We start from the raw sequence: 18,780 nt of genomic DNA, 5'->3' as shown, positions 1-18,780 counted from the left end.
ATCCACAGGGGTGTGAAGCAGGAGCTTCAAGAGCAGTTAACAAGCAGCTGCTGAACAAAGGATAGCTTGATTAGTGGAACATCAAGACCACGAAAAGGAAGACTTTGGAAAGGATCAGGAAGATTACAATGTACCAAGAATTCAATTAACTCCCCCAACACTGCCTAACTAGAAATGCTGCAGCCACTGCCAGGCAGTTGGTTTTAAACTTTAGGTGGAATAGGAATCAAAGGAGGGTGCAAGTGCACCCTCCTGGATCTGTCCCTGTTTACATATTAAAATCCCAAATTACTTGTATCTTGTGTATGGGGGGAAAGAAGTCTACCTGAAATCTTGTTAAGCTAAAGAACTTCAGATTCTACACCTGTCTCTAAAAGCCACTGAGGATTTTGTGATTTCACAGCTGCATGTTCCTACTCTTACATAGTTGCTTGTTTCCCCATCACAACAATATAAGGCAAATCTAGACACCAGTTACATAAAAACTACAGAAATTGGTCTCTAATGCACAAGGAAACATGCTAAACAGAACAGAGAAGAGTTCCCCCTCCCTTTAATCTCTTAGTTATAGAGTTCTTAACATCTATTTGCAATGAGAAAAAGCATTAGAGAGAACTGTTTAAGCTGACTTAAGTCTAGGTTTGTGTATACTGTTTGTTTCAAGAGACTACCAGCTCCTGAAGCAGCAAAATGAACACAGATTCTTGATGCAGGTAAGTACAGGCAGTATAAACTGCAACAGAAAAAAAACAGGAACCCATAATTTCACTGAAGGCTTTTCACCTGCTGAGCTCATACTACATCCACTCCTTCTGCAATACAGGTCTTAAGTTTTTTTAAAACTCAGAATTAGAACCTCATAAAATAATTGTAAGTATATATCAATTACACAAGCATACACAATATATTTTCAGTTCTGTTTCTACATCAACAACAATGAAACTATGAAGGATAACTGGCAAAGTTGCTGAAAAAATATTTTCAAGTACCAATGTTCTACTGAACAATGTAGGATCTATTATGTTCTTTTGATACTTAGCCATTCTGCCTGTGCCTCTTGTTAATATTGCCAATAAATGCTTGCTAGTTACTACTAGTCATCCATTAGTCCTTATTAAAATGATCCTTCACTTGTAACGCACTCTCCACAATCAGTCAGAATGGCAGAGTGCTGTACAAGTGAGAAAATATGGCTCTGCATGCATTACGCTAGTACTTGTTACAGCTAGTGTTTGTATAGTATACTCATGTAAGCAAGTCCATCGTACATCATCTTCCTCACCACCTTCTTCATCCTTGTCCTTCTTTTTCTTATCCTTTGATGGAGGAATAAACTGAGTCATCTGAATACAATCCTCCAGAAAATACTCTGCAAAAACAGACCATCAGTACACAGAACTATTACATATGGTGATATTAAAGGAATGCATCATTATCACAGCCCTTCAGCGCCCCTTCCAAGAGATAACATTGTTAAAAAAAAGCAGGTTTCTACCTCAGTCTGAAGTGAGTATTGGTGAGAGATGCCTGTCTAGCAGAGCTGGAAACTTTAGTCCTTCATTTATCCAAAGAACATGTTAAGTATGAGCAGTGGCCTTCCAGTCTTTCCCACACTTGTTCAACTAATGTACTTCATCTTAGACTTACAGGCCCATTCAAATTCTTCACACACAGTTCTATACCGATTCATTTAAAGCAACTTTCAAGTCAGTGAGTGTCTGCATTATGTAAAAGCAACCTGTTTTGAACCATTCTACAACAGTTTAACCTGTCAGGGGACCAACAGAAAGAATACAACAGAATTTTTTGTTAGGACTGTCCCTCTTCATTGCCAAAAACAGCATGACTACATCTCAGTAATATATTCCACTTCACTCCAACTATTCTTTTATCCCCTCTAGACTGCATAATATTCACAAAGAAACTAGAATAACTACTGACATACATGCTCAACAAGTGGTTTACCTTGAACTGGATATGTTCTGCCAAAGACCTCAATGATAGGACACTTAAAGAAGTATTCACAGAACATGCTGGTATCAATGGTGGCAGACATGAGGATGACTCTGATTTCAGGATATGCCTGAACTACATCCCTTAGGACGACCAGGAGGAAGTCAGTCTGTATAGAAAGAAAATAAGAGTATTAACCCAAGAACACAGAAAGTTTCTTAGAGAAATCACATCTTCCAGGGTGATCAGAAAAGGTTAGAAACCTGCACAATCAATGAGAAACAGTTATGTAACATACCATCCACAGAAACTTCCCTTAGCTTCAAGAAATAAATTAGTAGGATTGGGGAATTATACTCCCTAGCCATTTCTGGATTCCCATACTCCTTAAGAGAGTTTTGACATCCATGTGAACGAGCCCAGAACAGCACCCAATAATCCTTTGCTGTTATACCTTAGTATGCAGCTTGTAAACACACAGAGGCATCCTTGGGAATCAAGGAAGGTTCAAAGAGCCAACCCTCAAAAATCTATTAGTTTGAGTATTTAATGTAAGTAAAGTTTAATAGCAAATTTAATATTGAAATACAGACAAGGTATAAATGACCAAACAGTACAGATAAGGCAAACCAAGCAAATGATAACATGTGCATTCACCTAAAGAAATAACAGTCTTTTTCTATTTGAAAGAAATTAGTCTAAAATTCTCTAAATCCTACAAAATCTCCAAACAGTGGTCAGCCTGTTAGGGAAAAGTACTTCTTACCTAGGTTTCAAAAGCAAAGTTCTAGAAGCACTAACTTTAGTTCACCTGCTATTTAGCAAGAACTGTAGTTCAAGACTTGAAAAGCAAAAATTCCAAGGTGGACCTGGATTTTCATACTCTATTAATCTGGCCCAATTTCAAAAGATTTCTAATAATGTTCTCAAATATAGAAATGCTATCAATGGGTTACATTCTAATTAATATTAAAAATGCCTATTTTTATCTCCTATTTAAACTATTGTATTTACTTGATTCTAAAACAAGGTTTTCTTCCCCATTTAACACGGGGAAAAATCATTTTAAAATCATGTACAAGTGTGGTGGCAGCACAGGTAGGTGCTGTGGCTCAGGGCTGGGACCACAGGCACAGCTACTGCCTCCACCTCTCCCCATGCCACCTCTGTACTCCACTATTTCCCCCCAGCAGCCTCTTTTCCCCATTCTCCCTCCCAACACAGCCTCTGCTCCCCTGCCTGCCCATCTCCCTTCTGCCCCATACCCTTGCGCTGCACTAGCAGGCTCTGTCCGTGCTGCAGTTTGGGGCACTGAGGACAGCCCCAGCCCAGCCATGTAGCAGCAAGGCTGCTATAGGGCTGGGGCCGTGCTCAGTGCCCAAGGCTAAAAGGGGATGGAGCCTGCCAGCAGGAAGTTGGGAGGAAGAGGGACAAAGGGGGAAGAGCAGAGGCAGAAGTGGCAATGCAAGTTGCTTGACTGTCCCATACTACCTGCCCCCGCCGCGCAGCAGTGGGAGGGATGAATTAAATACGACTCTCCAATAATTAGACTCTATACAAAGAAAATTATAACACATTTATAAATTTTCTGTGTACAGAATCTAAAGAGGGGGAGGGAGGGTAGTCCTAAATTCAGGGTCATCTTAGATTTGAGTAAATATGGTATACCTTGTTCTAAACCACATTAAGAAAAAGCGACAGCCAAAATGCATTCAGCTTCCAATGTCAATTCTCTGTAGCAATTGTTTATAATTGTCACAAAGATTCAGGGAATGATATCTGATGATTAAGTTGTGACTGATACTTTGCAAACATTAAAAATTTACTGTTGCAAACCTGATAGCTCAATTTACTGAAGAGCTCATTCTTTTGCGTTCTTGTACACCTCCAATCCTGACTAAAAAGATTTTATGAAGAACAAAAACTAAAAAGCATGCCAAGACCTGGCCTACATACAAAACAGTTGTCCTACTGCCTCAGCTGGTAGAAGATAGAGGCTAGAAACACCCACTGTAATTCCCTTCCAAGGGAGTCATAGTAAAACTATGGCTCTGAACTGTGACAAAATGGCCTTCAGTAGCATGGCAAGATGTACTGCTTTCTGTAGCTCTGTGGTTTGACAAACGGATTAACACAGATTAAGGACTCTCTATTTTTTAAATTGTATCTCTTACAATGTTTCCTTATGTTCCAACTAGCTGCAGATCCTGAAACTGAAAGTGCAAAACAATTACAGAAACATTAACTTGATAATCATGGTTTAAATACTTGCATATTAAGTAGCATAACAAAGTAGGTAAGAAAATGGAGACAGGAGACAAAATTCACTTTTCACAATGGTTCGTTCCCCACTTGAACTTTAATCCCTATCAAAGGTATACCATCACTTTATATACTTGTACTGTGTTGCTCTATTTGCTAAAGAGGATCTTCAAAAGCCTAATAAATGAAGTAGCACTGGAAGATCTCTTGAAGATCTATTTTTCTGAGAAAGACCCATGCTAGGAGAAATATTTCTAAAGATATTGTTAGAGAATAAGATACCAAACCTGATCTATGCAATTAGTACAATGTACAATTCCCTTTCATGTACTAAAACACAAAAGAACACAAAACTGTAAATAAGCACAATAACGCTGACAGAGGGTAGCAGGCAAGCAAAGCTCCAGCTTTGCAACTCACATTAATGTCTCTCTCATGGATCTCATCCACAATAACATGACTAATTCCACGGATCCCAGCCTCCAGCTTTCTCAGGAGGACACCTTAATAGAAAGGGTAAGAGTCAGAAGCAAAGTTGGATGGTAGTTCAAACAGTTATAATAAAATTTAGTTAAGTAATGGCAACATGAGTTTAATGCCAATACACAAAAGGCACATTTTGCAACCCCATAAATCCCATGCTTTCACTTATGTGATGGGCAGGGAGCATAAACATTATAATTAGGAGGCAACTCTCATCACTTCCTTGTCCCTCTTCTCCAGGTGTAAGTGAAAACCCCTCATTTCACCTACAATTAATGCTATTGCTATGATATCCGAGTTGTATTCATCATTCATTTGCTATTTTCAATGATCCTCATCGTGACCAAACTAAACCAGCACATTTTAATTTCCATAATAGAAAAGGTTGCTAACAAGCTAAACAGACCGAACAAAACTTATTGTATATATTCAGATTCTTTCAGAGAACCATTGATTTGATACTCTTTTCTGTCTTCTGGTAGTGCTGTGATCTCTATATTGTTATTCAATAATGTCCATATCTGAACAACAAAGCAATATAGAACGGACCTACAGTGCAGAACATCACACTGGCATGGGGCCGGGGAAGCACGGATTCAAATCGCACACTGTATCCACAGCTTTGCCCAGGTTCTTCTCCTCTCTCAAAGGACACACGCTCTGCCACAGAAACTGCACTGATCCTCCTGGGCTGCAGAATGAAACATGTTTTCCAAATGAGGATGAAACTTGTATAAATTCATCAATACAAGCATGTAATGGTTACATTGGAGAAGTTAAATGTGGCCTATGACCTACCCCTAGCCTTTAGCCTTGCAGGGCAGTTATTTCTGTAGATAGAAATGCTCTTGGAGAAAAGCTAAAGAGTAAAATACTAAAATTGAGATTTTTAAAAAGATCATTTTAATACTCATGAAAATAGAGAACCCGGAGCAGGGGCTTGTGCCATGAATAATTTTAGAAGCCTCTACAACTCTATCAACACACCTCAAAACCCTTCTTCTACCCTAGGCCTGTACATAACTTAAGGAAATTCTGCTGTGCAGTGCAAGCAAATTAAATAAAAATCACTAACAGTTTTTACTGAACTGAAATCAACAGACAAACCTCACACTGCAACTACTGCAGAAAACAAAAGGCATTTATACATATACCTTTGTCTGCTCTGACAGGCCGGAAATCCAGCGCATTGGAGCACACTCAGTTAATCAAATCTGAGGAGCATGCAAGCTGACACGCCCAGTGCTGTGTTGCATGCATTTATATAAATGGTGAAATGTGTGTCAGTGCACAGAAAATGGTGGCAGTACACTTTTGAACTAAACACTTTTGATGCGTTTTGGTTCAAAAGTGCACCACTACTATTTTGCCAGCACTGACACACATTTTGCCATTTATACAAATGCATGTGCCACAATGCTGGGTGCTTTTAAAAGTGCCCAGTACTGCAGCATACAAATGTGTACAAAGGCCCAAACAGTAGAAGGAACAGAAAAAATAAGATCCAAAGCACAAATGAACCATTTCAGAAGGGAGCGGGGGACGGAAATCACAAGGGCCTGGTGTCAATTTCTACATGTTGCCATTTCCCTCCTCTCTAGGTGCACTGAATCCCTCTCCTTCATATAGCCAGTACATCTCACCTACCCACAGATTATCTATCAACTGGGGCATTCCATTACTGTGTATCCAAAAAAACAAGTTTACATGCAAATGCATAGCATACTGGGTTTTTTTCATAAAATTTTCATGAAACCGTATCATAAACCCACTGTAACACAAATCATTCTTCATATACACACATAGCAAATACTGTTATCATATATATAGCAGGAGAGTACTCCTGACATCTACAGTTGACAAGAGAGCAAATATTTTCCAAGATGTGTAACAGTTCAATTTCTCCAGTCTTCAATGAGCTGTTCTAATTATAGCATGTCTTAATGGGCTGTATCTCCCACCATGAACCCAAGTAGTTTTAACACATATATTCCTCACCTGTGTCACTACAATGTTACATTCTGCAGCTATGTCATTTCTGAGGTGATCATCCAAAATGTACTGGGGAACTTGAGTGGTTTTGCCACAACCAGTGGCACCACGAATGATGACAACAGAATTGTGATAAACTGCATCCAGAATTTCTCGCTCAAATTTCTTCACAGGCAGTGTTTCCCGGTCTTTTAGGATCTGGAAGTGACAGCACATTTCCAGTAATTTTCAACAATACAAACATTCTGCTCAATATCTACTTGTCTCAACCTCATTTTTGCACAACCTGTACTTTGTGTATTCTGCATGCCTTAAATGATTTATACATGCAACAAACCTACAACAAACAACTTTTACACAAACATACTAAAATTACCATTCCTGCATTCACTTGCACAAGCACTTATTGTCCATTTCTACTTGAAACTCATAATACACTGCATCAAGAATAGTATATCATACCCTGAAAGAGTATCATCTCTGGGTTCTGGGGGGGGGGAGGGGGGGGGGGAAGCCACCTAGAGCAAGAAAGCCTTCTAGAAGACTATCACCATGCCTAATAATTAACAAATCTTACCTTGTGTAATTCTTGATCCTGATCCAGGCGGTACAAAAAATCATTTTTCAAGTCCATGCTTATCTGCTCTGGGGTAGCCTGGAAAGTAAACAAATGGGTAATGGACTCACTGTAGAGACTGCTATTCAAATTGCTCACAACTCTAAGACACAAATAACCATACTAATACAATAATTCCAGAAGAAAGCAGATCTTCACCATCTAGCTCCTCAAAAAGAGCAACATAACTGAACTATCCCACAATTTCTTTATTCATTCATGCCAGCATGTTGGAGTTAAATGGTCCATCCCAAAGCAGTTTTTCTAAAAGAACTGTCTGAGGTCTAGGAGACAAAACACACTGCACACCCTTCTTGGATGAGAAACAGACTCCATATGGTAGTACTCAAGAGGTATGTCTCTGTGTTGGACAGTATAAGGGAGTGCTATCATAAAAACCAAACCAAACCACGCACAACTCAAAGCCACATATAGAAAAGTGACATGCTTCTCTTTGCATAAGCATGTCCAAGAATGACCCTAGGTAAGCACTGAAAAGCAGCTACATAACATTTTTCAGCACACATCAGTGCAAAGCACAAGTAGATAGGGAGTACGTTTTCCTGGTGCCTCCCCCGCTCCCAGCATATCCAACATACATGTCTCGAGGAACTAACTGCCTACTGACATAAATATACATAGCCACAGCCCAGGGATGAATCCTTCTGTATAAAAAGGGACGGAAGAAAAAGATCAGTTACTGAAGTTGGTAATCCATTTGAAAAAAAACAAAAACAAAGTTTACCTCTCAGCTTTGTAGTAAGGGATCACTTAATTAGAGCGAAAAGGAAATTGCACATCACATCTCTAGCAAGATTTGCAAATTGAAGTTTTCTATATGACAGGTAAACTGAATCTACAGTGTCACTCACAACCTTGATTATCAGGCTGATAACGATTTTCTTGGCTGCTACCAATAGCCAATTATTAACCAACCATATTGGCCGATACTGATCCAGTAAGAAATATTTAGTAATAATGCAAAGCACTTTAAACTACTGACATAAATAAACTTATTTTTTGTTTGTTTTACACAGGCACATAGATGGATAATTGTTTGCATTCCTGCTTCTAGAAACATTTTGTAGCAAAATAAAAACAAACACATTATTAACTTTAAAATCTTTACTCTTAAAATTGTAGTTTGTAGTATAAACTTTATACACTTACATAACAATTAATTTGACAGAGAGGCCATTATAAAATTCAATACTCAATTTGTTTTACAAAAATCACCCCAAGGTTGGAAAAAATTGCATAATCATAACAATTTTGGCTTCAAAATAAACCTGCAAGAAATGCAATCAAGATGCAAAAATTACTAACAAAAAATGTTGAGGTACATTCTCTAGTAGTAGATGCCGTTGTAACAATAATAACAACAACAACATAATAAATTACAGTAGTGGTAGAGTAAAAAAAAAAAAAAAAGATATTTAATATGCCTTCCTCATTGCTTACTCACAACTTTAGCATAGCAAGTGGAAGGTTTTTCTTGGCAAAAAACAACATTTCTGCTTTTTCACACATCACTCGGTTCCTCTTCCCATCCACAACATATGAAGCTGCACTCAACAGCTGTTCACTCTCAACAGTGCTGCAGAGGGCAGAGAGAAACTTCCATGCAGCTTCAGCCAAAGTGGGGAGGGAGGGAAATCGGCTTTTGTTGCTCTCCCAGTATTTGTTTTTTCTGCACTTCATGGAAGCGTGGGCTCATTCAGATAGCTTTGTTTCTGAAGCATTACACTGCTGTTTACCCCATCTGTTTTTACTCTACAGGTACTTTCCTCCAATATCTCATCATACATCAAACACAGGGATCTCGGTTTTGTAGTGCTGTCACCTGCTTCCTTTGATTTCTTTGTGGTGGGTTGTCTGTTCCACGTCATTCCCATTGGCTTGCCTTTTTTCCAGGTGTGTCACCAACACTGTGTAGCCAGCAGCTTTTTGCTATTATTGGTAAAGTACCTGTCCTTGTATCTTGAATCCAGCAACACTGCAATGCTGTAGAGATTCTGATTCAAATTTCAGCAAAGTGCGTTTCCATGGCTTCCAGCAAAGTAACTTTCATAGTTTTAAATCCATGGTCTGAATATGTAACTTTCCTCAAAAGCCATTTTAAAGCCATAGTGGATGGGATAACATCAGAAGCAGAAGCCAGGGATTAACTCAATTCACATGTTAAGTTCTTCAAAAGGCACTAGAATTATTACTACTTTTTCCATCAGCTCCCACTGATAGATATATCATGAGAGTTGCTCCAACTTAAGAAAACCTCTTATGAAATATTTTCTTTTAGAATGATGAATAAAATATTTAAGACAAGGTGTTCATATATTGCTACCCTTTACTCCCCCAAAATGTTGAAACATGAAAGCAGCATGGGAGATCATACTGATATTACATAAGCCATAGTCTGTCTATCCACCTGTCCATAACGCTTTATTCAAACTCTGACTGGCTGATGGAAACAACCAATCAGAGTACGAATACAGCATTCAAACAGGAGGTGGCAGTGCAGCAGAGTCCCGCCATGATGGTGGGGACCCAGGGGACAGAGTTGGGGGGGGCAGGCCAGCACAGCTGGCCTTGCCCCCCCGGCCCTGCTCTTTGGAGTAGGCAGCAATGAAGCGGACAGAATTTGGGGGGGGAGGGGAGGGGAGGGGAGGGGGGGAAATAGGGGTGAAGCCAGCAGAGCTGCTCCTTGGAGGTGGTGGCGGCACTGCAGGGGGGAGAAAGGTTTGGGACACTTTAGGGGGGGCCTCTGAGGCCAGCACTGCCCCCCCCCCCCTCTCTCCCTTGCTGCTCCCTCCTGACATGGGGGGGTTGGGGGGGGGGGGGGAGCGGGAAGCAGCAGGCCCAGGCTGACATGGCGGTGATTGGGGCGGCGGGGAAGAAGAGGAGCAGGTCTGAAGCGGGGGGGAGGGGGGGGGGGAGAAGCCAGCAGTGAGGGGTGGGGAGCAGCTGTCCCAGGCTGTTGCGGGGATGCAACAAGTGGGCCCAGCCCTGAAACGGCAGCAGAGAAGGTGGAGGAATGCACCAGGCCCGGCCTGACCCCAAAATGGAAGGTGAGGGGAAGTGGCCCCGCCTCGCCGTGGAACAGCAGCAAGGAAGGTGGGGGGGTGGGCCCGGTGCCAGCCCCACAATGGCAGCATGGAGGGCATGCTGGGCCCAGCCTGGCCCCAAAACGGAGGACATGGGGGGCAGTGGGTGCCGGGCCCAGCATGGGCTGGAAATGGCAGTGGGGAAGGGGAGGCGGAGCCAGACGCAGGCCTCTGTCCCCACCTGCACCCCCTGCCTCTTGTTCTTGACAGGCAATTGGCTAGTAGTGGATAGTCACATATTACTGCAACAGGATATGCATCCCATGGGCTAAACTTGCTTAATGACATCATGAAGTTGGACACTCTGCAAAAGATCTACAGAACAGCAAAAAATAGTTATAAAAGAATGCAAAGAATAAATTAGTGAGACAAACTCTGTAGTAAAACTAGATGGGGTGGAACGGTGATCTCATTTGAAAGTTTACTAAAAACAGAGCAGCTCTTCATGAAACAGTAATAACTGAGGATCTTAAACTATCCAGAAGCACAAGGAACACTGTATTTGATGAGGATGTCTTCTGGGTTCAGCTGCAGAACTCCCTGAAGATTCTAAAGTCAATTTCTTCAGCAATCACTGCATCTGAATCAGACAGTGCACTTATGTCAGACATTCCTTACTAAATGGCCCAGATAAAATCAACTGTTTTTGAGAATCTAGGTGCATCTCTGCTTACAAGTACAGATGAAAGAAAAGTGAAATACTTTATTAATAGACGGGAAGAATTTTGTTGCTAATCAATTCATGCTGCTGCAAATCTCTTGGATCTAAGATTCAAAAGGCAAAAATGTTAGTGATGATAATAGCACTGATACTGCATTTGACTGGCTTACAAAACAAGCAACACACTTAGGACTCGATGTTGGAAAGGTACTTTCAAATGTTGCAGAATACAGAACATCTTCAGGTATTCGGTCCACGAATGCAGTCTGAGACTCTGCCAAGCACATCCCTCCTGCAACATGGTGGCAAAGCTTTGGCACGACACAGCCTCCAACTCTTCCTGCTTCAGATTCCTCCATCTTGTGCGGCACGCGAAAGAAACTGGTCTGTTTGGAAATACTCACACTAAATCAAGAAATAAACTAGCATGTGAAAGAGAAGCGAAGCTTGTCTCAATCCAGCCAACTTTCAGTTTTCAGAAGTCCATGAAGATGATAAAAATGAAGGATCAGAAGAACCAGAAACTGTTGATAGTGATAGCTCAGAAAATGAGACTGATCAGACAGTTTCATGTAGCAAAATTAGTATTCAATGATTCTTGGGGTTTTTTTTTCCTTTTTATCTCAGCTCTTTTTCTAAAAATGAGTGCTCTCTGTATCTGCTTGACACTGTGCAGGAGACCAAGTCCAGAATACATAATAAGCTTTCTTTGTTTTACTATAATGTTGATGGTTTCTTCTATTTTCAACTTTAATTTTTGCCTGCTTCTCATAAACTGGCAAAAACTAAGAGATGCTAGGTTCCTTAAAGTTCAGCAGTTTGTAACTCCATTTGTAGCAAAAAATTAAAAAAAATTAAGTAAATTCAATTAGTAAATTTGAAATTATTGCCTGAATATACTATACTTTTAAATTTAATGAATATACCAAGCATGGTAATTTTATGAGCAAATCAAGTTATACATAATACATTTTACATTCTTAAAGCAGGAAAGTGAATTTAGATCTGTAAAGGATGCTAAAAAAATAAGTATCGCATATACTTCAATTTTTCCCCAAATTTCCATTTTTTTCCAAAAAAACCCATTTTTTTCTATGGCTTCAAAACTTCTGGAAATTTTACATCTCTATGCATACACTCCAAGTGCACATTTCTGCTCCAGAAAGCTTTGCAGCATATAGGAAATGTTGTTCCACCTTGTCTGTATGTCCTGCTGTAACCTCCTGGAAGGCACTCCAAGCTCATCCTGTACCCCTTGAAGATGAGAATAGGCCAATGGAGACTGTTTGAAGTGCCCAATGATTTTTCATCTGACAGCCAGTATGTGAGACACGCTGTGCTGCGATAACACTCCTTTGTTCAAAATGAGCTGGACTGTATGCACTACACAAGGTAAGCTTGGCAAACCAGAGTCTTGCATTGCCTTTGCTATGTTTCTTGCATTATTCCTGATAATGGCATGAGCTTTTGTCCTCGGGATTTTCCACGCTGCAAACGTCTTGTCAAATGCCATTGTAATAGCCTCAGCCATATGGGAAATGCTGAACTCCTGGGCCCATAATACTGCCCTCTGTAAATTGTAATTCATGTCTATCCACTGTGCAGTTAAAGTCAGCACTGACATTGGTGACACATCAGAACTCCAAATATCAGTCATAAAGCTAAGTGTTCATACATGATCATCTTCAACCAGCATCTGCATGTGCTTAAAACAACACTGTACAGCTCTGGCAGAGCAGTCTCAGCTGTAAACTTTCTGCTGGGCAGTGTGTAACGAAGCTCTAGGAATTCAAAGAGATGGCGGAATCCAGTATCTTCTACAATGGAAAATAGATGATCATCCAGAGATATAAATTCCACTAAATGGTTAGTAATTTTTTTAGCCCTGGCATCTCCACTTCCAAATTTCTATGAGTGTTTTAGTGCTTTGTGTAATGATACAGGGGTGTAGGTTGCACCAAGTAAGATAATTTTCAATTTACATTTTCACTGACTGGCTTTCTTGCATATGTACTGGCCTCTGGCTGCTTTACTACTCCATCCAGGAACAGAACAGACCAACTGCAGATGCTTCCTCTTCCCAACGAAGAGTATCTGTACCCAAAAGCATGCAAAGAAGAATTTTTCCAACTATGAGAGTTGGTCTAATAAAAGATATTGGATTTACCCAAAGAACCTTGTCTGCCTTGTGTAATGACAGTTGCATGGGTGCAGTTTTTTTCCCCAACCTGATTCTTTCTTCTTTGTAGTCACCTTTAGGAAATCAATGTATTCAGCAGCATGGCACATCTTGAGGTGCCGTATTAAGTTCGATATGTTGAAATCTTTACTGGCATTTCCTCCATGCGAAATAACTGCAGCATGTACTTTGCAATCAGCTGTTCTTGATTAATCGAGTCTGCTGGAGTGTGAACTGCCATGCTCCACAAGACTCCAACACCTTGTATATCAGTGACCCCACGCTTAAAATGGTGGCGGGGGTGCTTAAACTTTAGTTCAAGTGCTCCCACTGCTGTTTCTAAGCGCAGTGATGATGATACAGGAGACATGGTGGCACTGTAATTAGAGTAGCTACGAGAACCTCTGTGATTAGAGGGGTCAGCGCTTAACTCCCGGAGCACGTGTAAAAGTTCCTCTGCCAGTTGCAGCAGGCAAGACTAGCCTAACAGAGCCTACAACTGGCTGTGTGGAGCCCTACAGACTCTACTCTTCCATGTGATGTCCTTGAACCCCAGCCCAGGGGCAGCTGCCTGAGCCTGAGTCTGCCCAGCAGGGCTGAGGGGAAAGGTGTGAGCCTTCCAGGCTACCCAGGACTGAGTAGTCTCTGAGCCAGGCTCCCTATTCTCTTACCTCTGCCCAGTGCAGGGTCACAGGACTATTCCAGGCCTGGAGAAATCAGGCCACTCCTTCCCCGAAGCTGAGCCCCAGGTCCTGGGAGCTGGACTCAACCAGGGGAAGGGCCTAGTGCTGCCACTGCCAGGTGGATGTCAAGCCCATGCCCCGCAGGGGAAACTGAATGGACCTGGCCCTGGGAAGGGCACGACCCAGCTGGGCTGAGAGGCCGGGGGAAGGACCCTGTTGCACAATGCAGGGGGAAGTAGCTGCCTTGGTCCCTGCCAGGCTCTGCCTCTGGCCTGTGGGACGCAGACCCCCAGGAACGCTGGGCTGAATCATGCTGGGCCAGGCCAGTCAGCTCTACCTGCCCCTCCCCGCCCCAGCACTGCAGCATTCGGTGCCTTTTACAGCAGTCACCCCAGCCCCAGCCCACAGTCTACACCACGTCAGAGCTGGGACACTGTGGCAGCTGCTTTGCTCCAGTCCAGCCTGCTAGTGAGAGAACGGGAGTGTATCTGGGGTCACCCTGGCTCATGGGAAGGAACCCAAGCATCTGGGGGCCCTGGCCCCATGGGTGAGAGGAAACCCAGGTGTTCAGAGGCTCCAGGCAAAAGGCATAATTATTGGAAAACATTTTTGGCCTTTGTAGCCAGGAAAAGCCAATAGTGGATAATGTTATTTCCCTTTTATTGGTGCTGATCTGATAATTCTCCTCTACTGACTATGAACATACTGGACTCCTGTAAACACTGGGGATTAGAAACATTAAAGCAAAATGTTATAAACTGAAGTGTAAAGATGCATGTATGTTTTACCTTCTGACTTTACCACAAACTGTGCAAGGACTGCAGAATGACAGGCAAAGCAGGACCCAAAACACTAACTAGTGGCACTTGCACAATACTGCTGTCAAAGGATCTACTTCAGACTGCCTGAAATCAATGCAGTCCTTTTGAAATCAATGGACCTTTACTAGGCTCCAAAGGACTAGAGGCCAGATCAAAGGAATTTAACTAAAGATTAGGATTTTTTTTAAACATTCCGAGGTCTACAATAAGATGCATTTAAAAATTCCAGGAATATCAGAAAAAGAACACATTCATTTTTCAAAACTGCCTTACACTTACATATGCCAAGGGACCCTCATCAATATTGCAGCTGGTCCAAGGATTCCAGTTGGACTGTGGAGGTGACCAGGGAACAACTCCCGTATGATTCTGTTTCTGGGACGGTTCAAAATGGGCCAGCTTTCCGATGTTAAGCAAAACAGGATTGCTGGAATCTTCAGGCTATAATTTTAGACAAATAAGCTGTCAAATTGGTTAGTCTTATGTTAAAAATAACGGAGTAAAATGTGAGTCACATACTCACCCATGGTGCAGTCTCAAGACAGAGATCCTGTATGATGCTTTGAAGCTGATTTTCCAAATCAGGAGACAGTGTCACTTCGTAAGGTTCCACCTAGGGAATTAAATATTATAAAGAAAACCAAGATATTCAAAATATAGGATCAGCAAGAAAGAACCTCAGGACACTGGGGGAAAACCATACTGAACCACAAAAAATTTTTCAGGAAGGGAAATGTTAAAGGGGCACTGTCAGCTCAAGATTCTTATTTATAAAAGTCGTTTTTCAACATTTAAGAGCAACACAAATATCATACTATTTTAAAAATCAACTTTAACTGAACAATTAAATAATCCCTTCCAGCTCTGCAAGAAAAATACTACAGTGCTCCCAGAATCTGATTGGATAGCTGAGAAATTTAAAATTAAATTGCATAAATATAGCATTTTTTCTTAGATTTGTTATTTTAAAGCGATAAAACAAATCAGGATGTGTTCTAAAAGATTTTATTTTACAATATAGTATCATTCCTCTATGCTGCTCCAATCAGTCTCTCACACACACACAGTTATTTCCCTGATCTGAGTGACTTATCTTTCCTCAAGCCAAAATCAATCTTTGGTCCAGAAGATCAGAAAGCTGTATTAGATTCCGGATATTAAGCACTGTGTAAAAACTGACAAATACATTTTGTCAGGTTATATACACTGTTTCATCTGGCTCAGAGGATGCTCGAGGACCTAATAACGAAAAGGGAATATCTGCTTCCCTGTAAGATTTACCGATTCTCCTTCTTTCTTCTTTGTCTGTCCAGAGTAAGGCTCAATAACACCAAGATGGTACAGTTGTCTAACTAGGGACAGAGCACATGACTGTGCAGCCAGCTTTTTGTTTGATCCATGTTCACGAGCATATATCCCTAAATAAAAAAGGAGTACAGATTATAGTGGCCAATGATGCATGCTTTTCAATTGGGTAAGCAGCTTCAGCACAAAACATCAACATGGAATGGGTTTTATAACTACTCAGAAGCTTTCTGTAATAATTGATGCAATGTGCAGCATTGCAAAATAAGGAGGGTCAAATAAGGAGGGTCTACCTTATAGTATTCAGCCAAGACTAGTGAGAATATGTATTTGGTATAATAAAAAATTCTAACCAACTGTTTTAAAAATGTGTGACCCTCTAAGGTTCTCCCCATGTTCCTTCACTCTAGGTCCACAGACCTTGAACCCATATAACCTATTAGATATTTAACCTGACGAGAACTTCTTGAAAGTTTCTATTTCTAGCCATGGGCCCATGTTGGAGTTTTCTGCAGTGGGCTTCCAAGAGGGCAGAGGCCTACCCACTAGCATCCCTTAAGTGGCTGACTGACTATTTCACTAGCCAGGAATAGAAAAATCCTACATAACATTGATCAGTGGTGTCAAACGTGTGCCCCATGGAGCTGCACCATCTGGGTCATGGGGTTCCTAGAAGGGTTACAAATTTGGGGGTGGGGTCTGCCACCACAATCTAGAGTATGGAGGCCAGCTGGGGATGAATGTTGGTGGGGGTTGTGTTGTGGGGAGAGGGAGGAAAGAACAACAGCTGTGCTAACTCCCATAGCTGCCACTTGCCCTGCCACTGCCACCACATCCAGACCTGGCCCCATCCTCTGGATACAAAGCGGGAGGTTTATTTGAGATCCCTGCCATAGACATTTATCTCTAACCAATCTTTTAGCCTATGGAGAAAGGGCTGATATAAGAAACAAGCAGTATGAAAGCTCAGTAGGGAAAAAAGTAAAAGAGCATTTCCCAATAGTATCCAGTGGTATGAAAACTTTGTACGTTGAGTGAGCCTGAATCTACCCATTGGCAGCCCATGTGCACAAACACCAATGGAGGAAAAATTCTCACTCATACTGCATGTATTCCTATAAAAGTCCTCATGTTTTCTGCTCTGACATCCATCACTAACAAGATAGGAAGGTGAGAGAAACACTTACTTCTGCCCAGCTGCTTGACATAAATGTTCATTTCTGCAATAAAGCTCCTGTAACACACAGAGACATATTTAAGGTTTCAAATGCTGAGAGTGACTGAGACACTGCCAAGATGGCCAGGGTTTCTGACTGTTTAGAGAAAAGCTCATCAAAACCCAACAATTTTCTTCAATAATTCTATATAAACATTCATAAAGAGGTGTTTTCTGTCTTTTTTTGTAAAAACAAAAGCTTCTTAATCATCAGCTCTGCTCCCTGTGTGGTCAGTCACAAATTCTCACATCAACAAACTAATGACTAAAATAAGAGCTGCTAATGCCTCTAGCCCTATAAAGGTTATGCAGCCAAGTAAGCTGGAGTCTGTTTTGACTCATACATCAACTGAACTGTTTGACTGGTTCCAGCTGCAGATTCTTCCCTTACTTATACCCAATGCAACTTGGTAGTTAATGTGCAACCACTGAAAACTGAGCAGAATCTGGACTGTGTAGTTTTCAATACTGGTGATAACATGCAAGGAGGAAAACCCCTCGAGTTTAACTTTTAAACTGCTGGCAAAGCCGGCAGCTGGTAAAACTGTAGGGAAGGCAGGGCCCCCACAATGGGACACTTGCCTGCCTATACACCAATGCCAGGAGTGTGGGGAATAAACAGGAGGAACTGGTCCTCCTGCTAAACGAATGACTATGACATCACAGGGATAATGGAGACCTGGTGGGACTCCGTCTATGACTGGGCCACAGGTATGATGGCTATACCCTGTACAGGCAACATCGTGAAGATAAAAGGGGTGGGAGGGTAGCTCTCTATGTCAAGGACAGCTACACGTCCCTCCATATTGACATTGGCACCGAGGAAGGACAACTAGAGTCTCTCTAGATTAAAATACGTGGGGAATGTGGCACAGGAGACATCATGCTAGGAATCTACTACAGACCTCCTGACCAGAAACAAGAGCTCGACCAGGAATTTGCCAGGGAACTGGCTGACGCTGCACGCTCTCGGTGCACGGTTGTCATGGGAGACTTTAACTACCCAGACATCTCATGGGAAGAGCATTCGGCCAGATCTGATCAGTCACAAAGCTTCCTCACGTGTGTGGACGAGCTCTACCTGACTCAAGAAATCTATGGGCCAACAAGAGGTAAAGCGTTGCTGGACCTGATCCTGGCCAAAGGGGATGACCTAGTCAGTGACCTAAGTATCGATGGGAAGCTGGGTGATAGTGACCACGAGCTAATCACCTTTACTATCCATCGCAATGCTGGAATGTCAGTCAGCAATGCAGAAGTCCTTGACTTCAGGAAAGTTGACTTTGACAAGCTCAGGAGGCTCACTATCGAGGCCACAACTCGACCACAACTCGACAGGAAGAGGAGTCCAAGAGGAGTGGTTGCTCCACAAGGGAGCAATCCTAACAGCTTAAGGCATAGCCATCCCAACTCAGAGGAAGGGTAGCAAAAGGGCACAGCAACCCCCTTGGCTCAGCAGGGAACTGGAGGACCTCCTACACCTCAAAAAAGACTTATAAAGTGTG

At 41.8% G+C, this 18,780-nt stretch overlaps 1 protein-coding gene across 3 annotated transcripts in view; it reads right to left on the bottom strand.

Moving 5' to 3' along the window:
• Positions 1 to 18,780, bottom strand: part of DHX9 (DExH-box helicase 9) — a 55,386-nt gene that overhangs the window by 20,194 nt on the left and 16,412 nt on the right. For all 3 annotated transcript variants that reach the window (XM_014596021.3, XM_006269644.4, XM_014596022.3), the window contains 10 exons: positions 17,247 to 17,293; positions 16,036 to 16,172; positions 15,278 to 15,367; positions 15,034 to 15,195; positions 7,268 to 7,345; positions 6,697 to 6,888; positions 5,248 to 5,389; positions 4,636 to 4,718; positions 1,966 to 2,122; positions 1,269 to 1,369 (listed from right to left, as the gene is read on the bottom strand). In XM_014596021.3, the coding sequence (XP_014451507.1) occupies positions 1,269 to 1,369; positions 1,966 to 2,122; positions 4,636 to 4,718; positions 5,248 to 5,389; positions 6,697 to 6,888; positions 7,268 to 7,345; positions 15,034 to 15,195; positions 15,278 to 15,367; positions 16,036 to 16,172; positions 17,247 to 17,293 (1,189 nt within the window). The remainder of the gene's footprint in view (positions 1 to 1,268; positions 1,370 to 1,965; positions 2,123 to 4,635; positions 4,719 to 5,247; positions 5,390 to 6,696; positions 6,889 to 7,267; positions 7,346 to 15,033; positions 15,196 to 15,277; positions 15,368 to 16,035; positions 16,173 to 17,246; positions 17,294 to 18,780) is intronic.

This window comes from Alligator mississippiensis, chromosome 5 (assembly GCF_030867095.1).
Source record: "Alligator mississippiensis isolate rAllMis1 chromosome 5, rAllMis1, whole genome shotgun sequence".
In the NCBI taxonomy this organism is placed as follows: domain Eukaryota; kingdom Metazoa; phylum Chordata; order Crocodylia; family Alligatoridae; genus Alligator; species Alligator mississippiensis.
The sequence above is the reverse complement of the archived record's forward strand: the minus strand, read 5'-3'. Positions and strand labels throughout refer to the sequence as shown.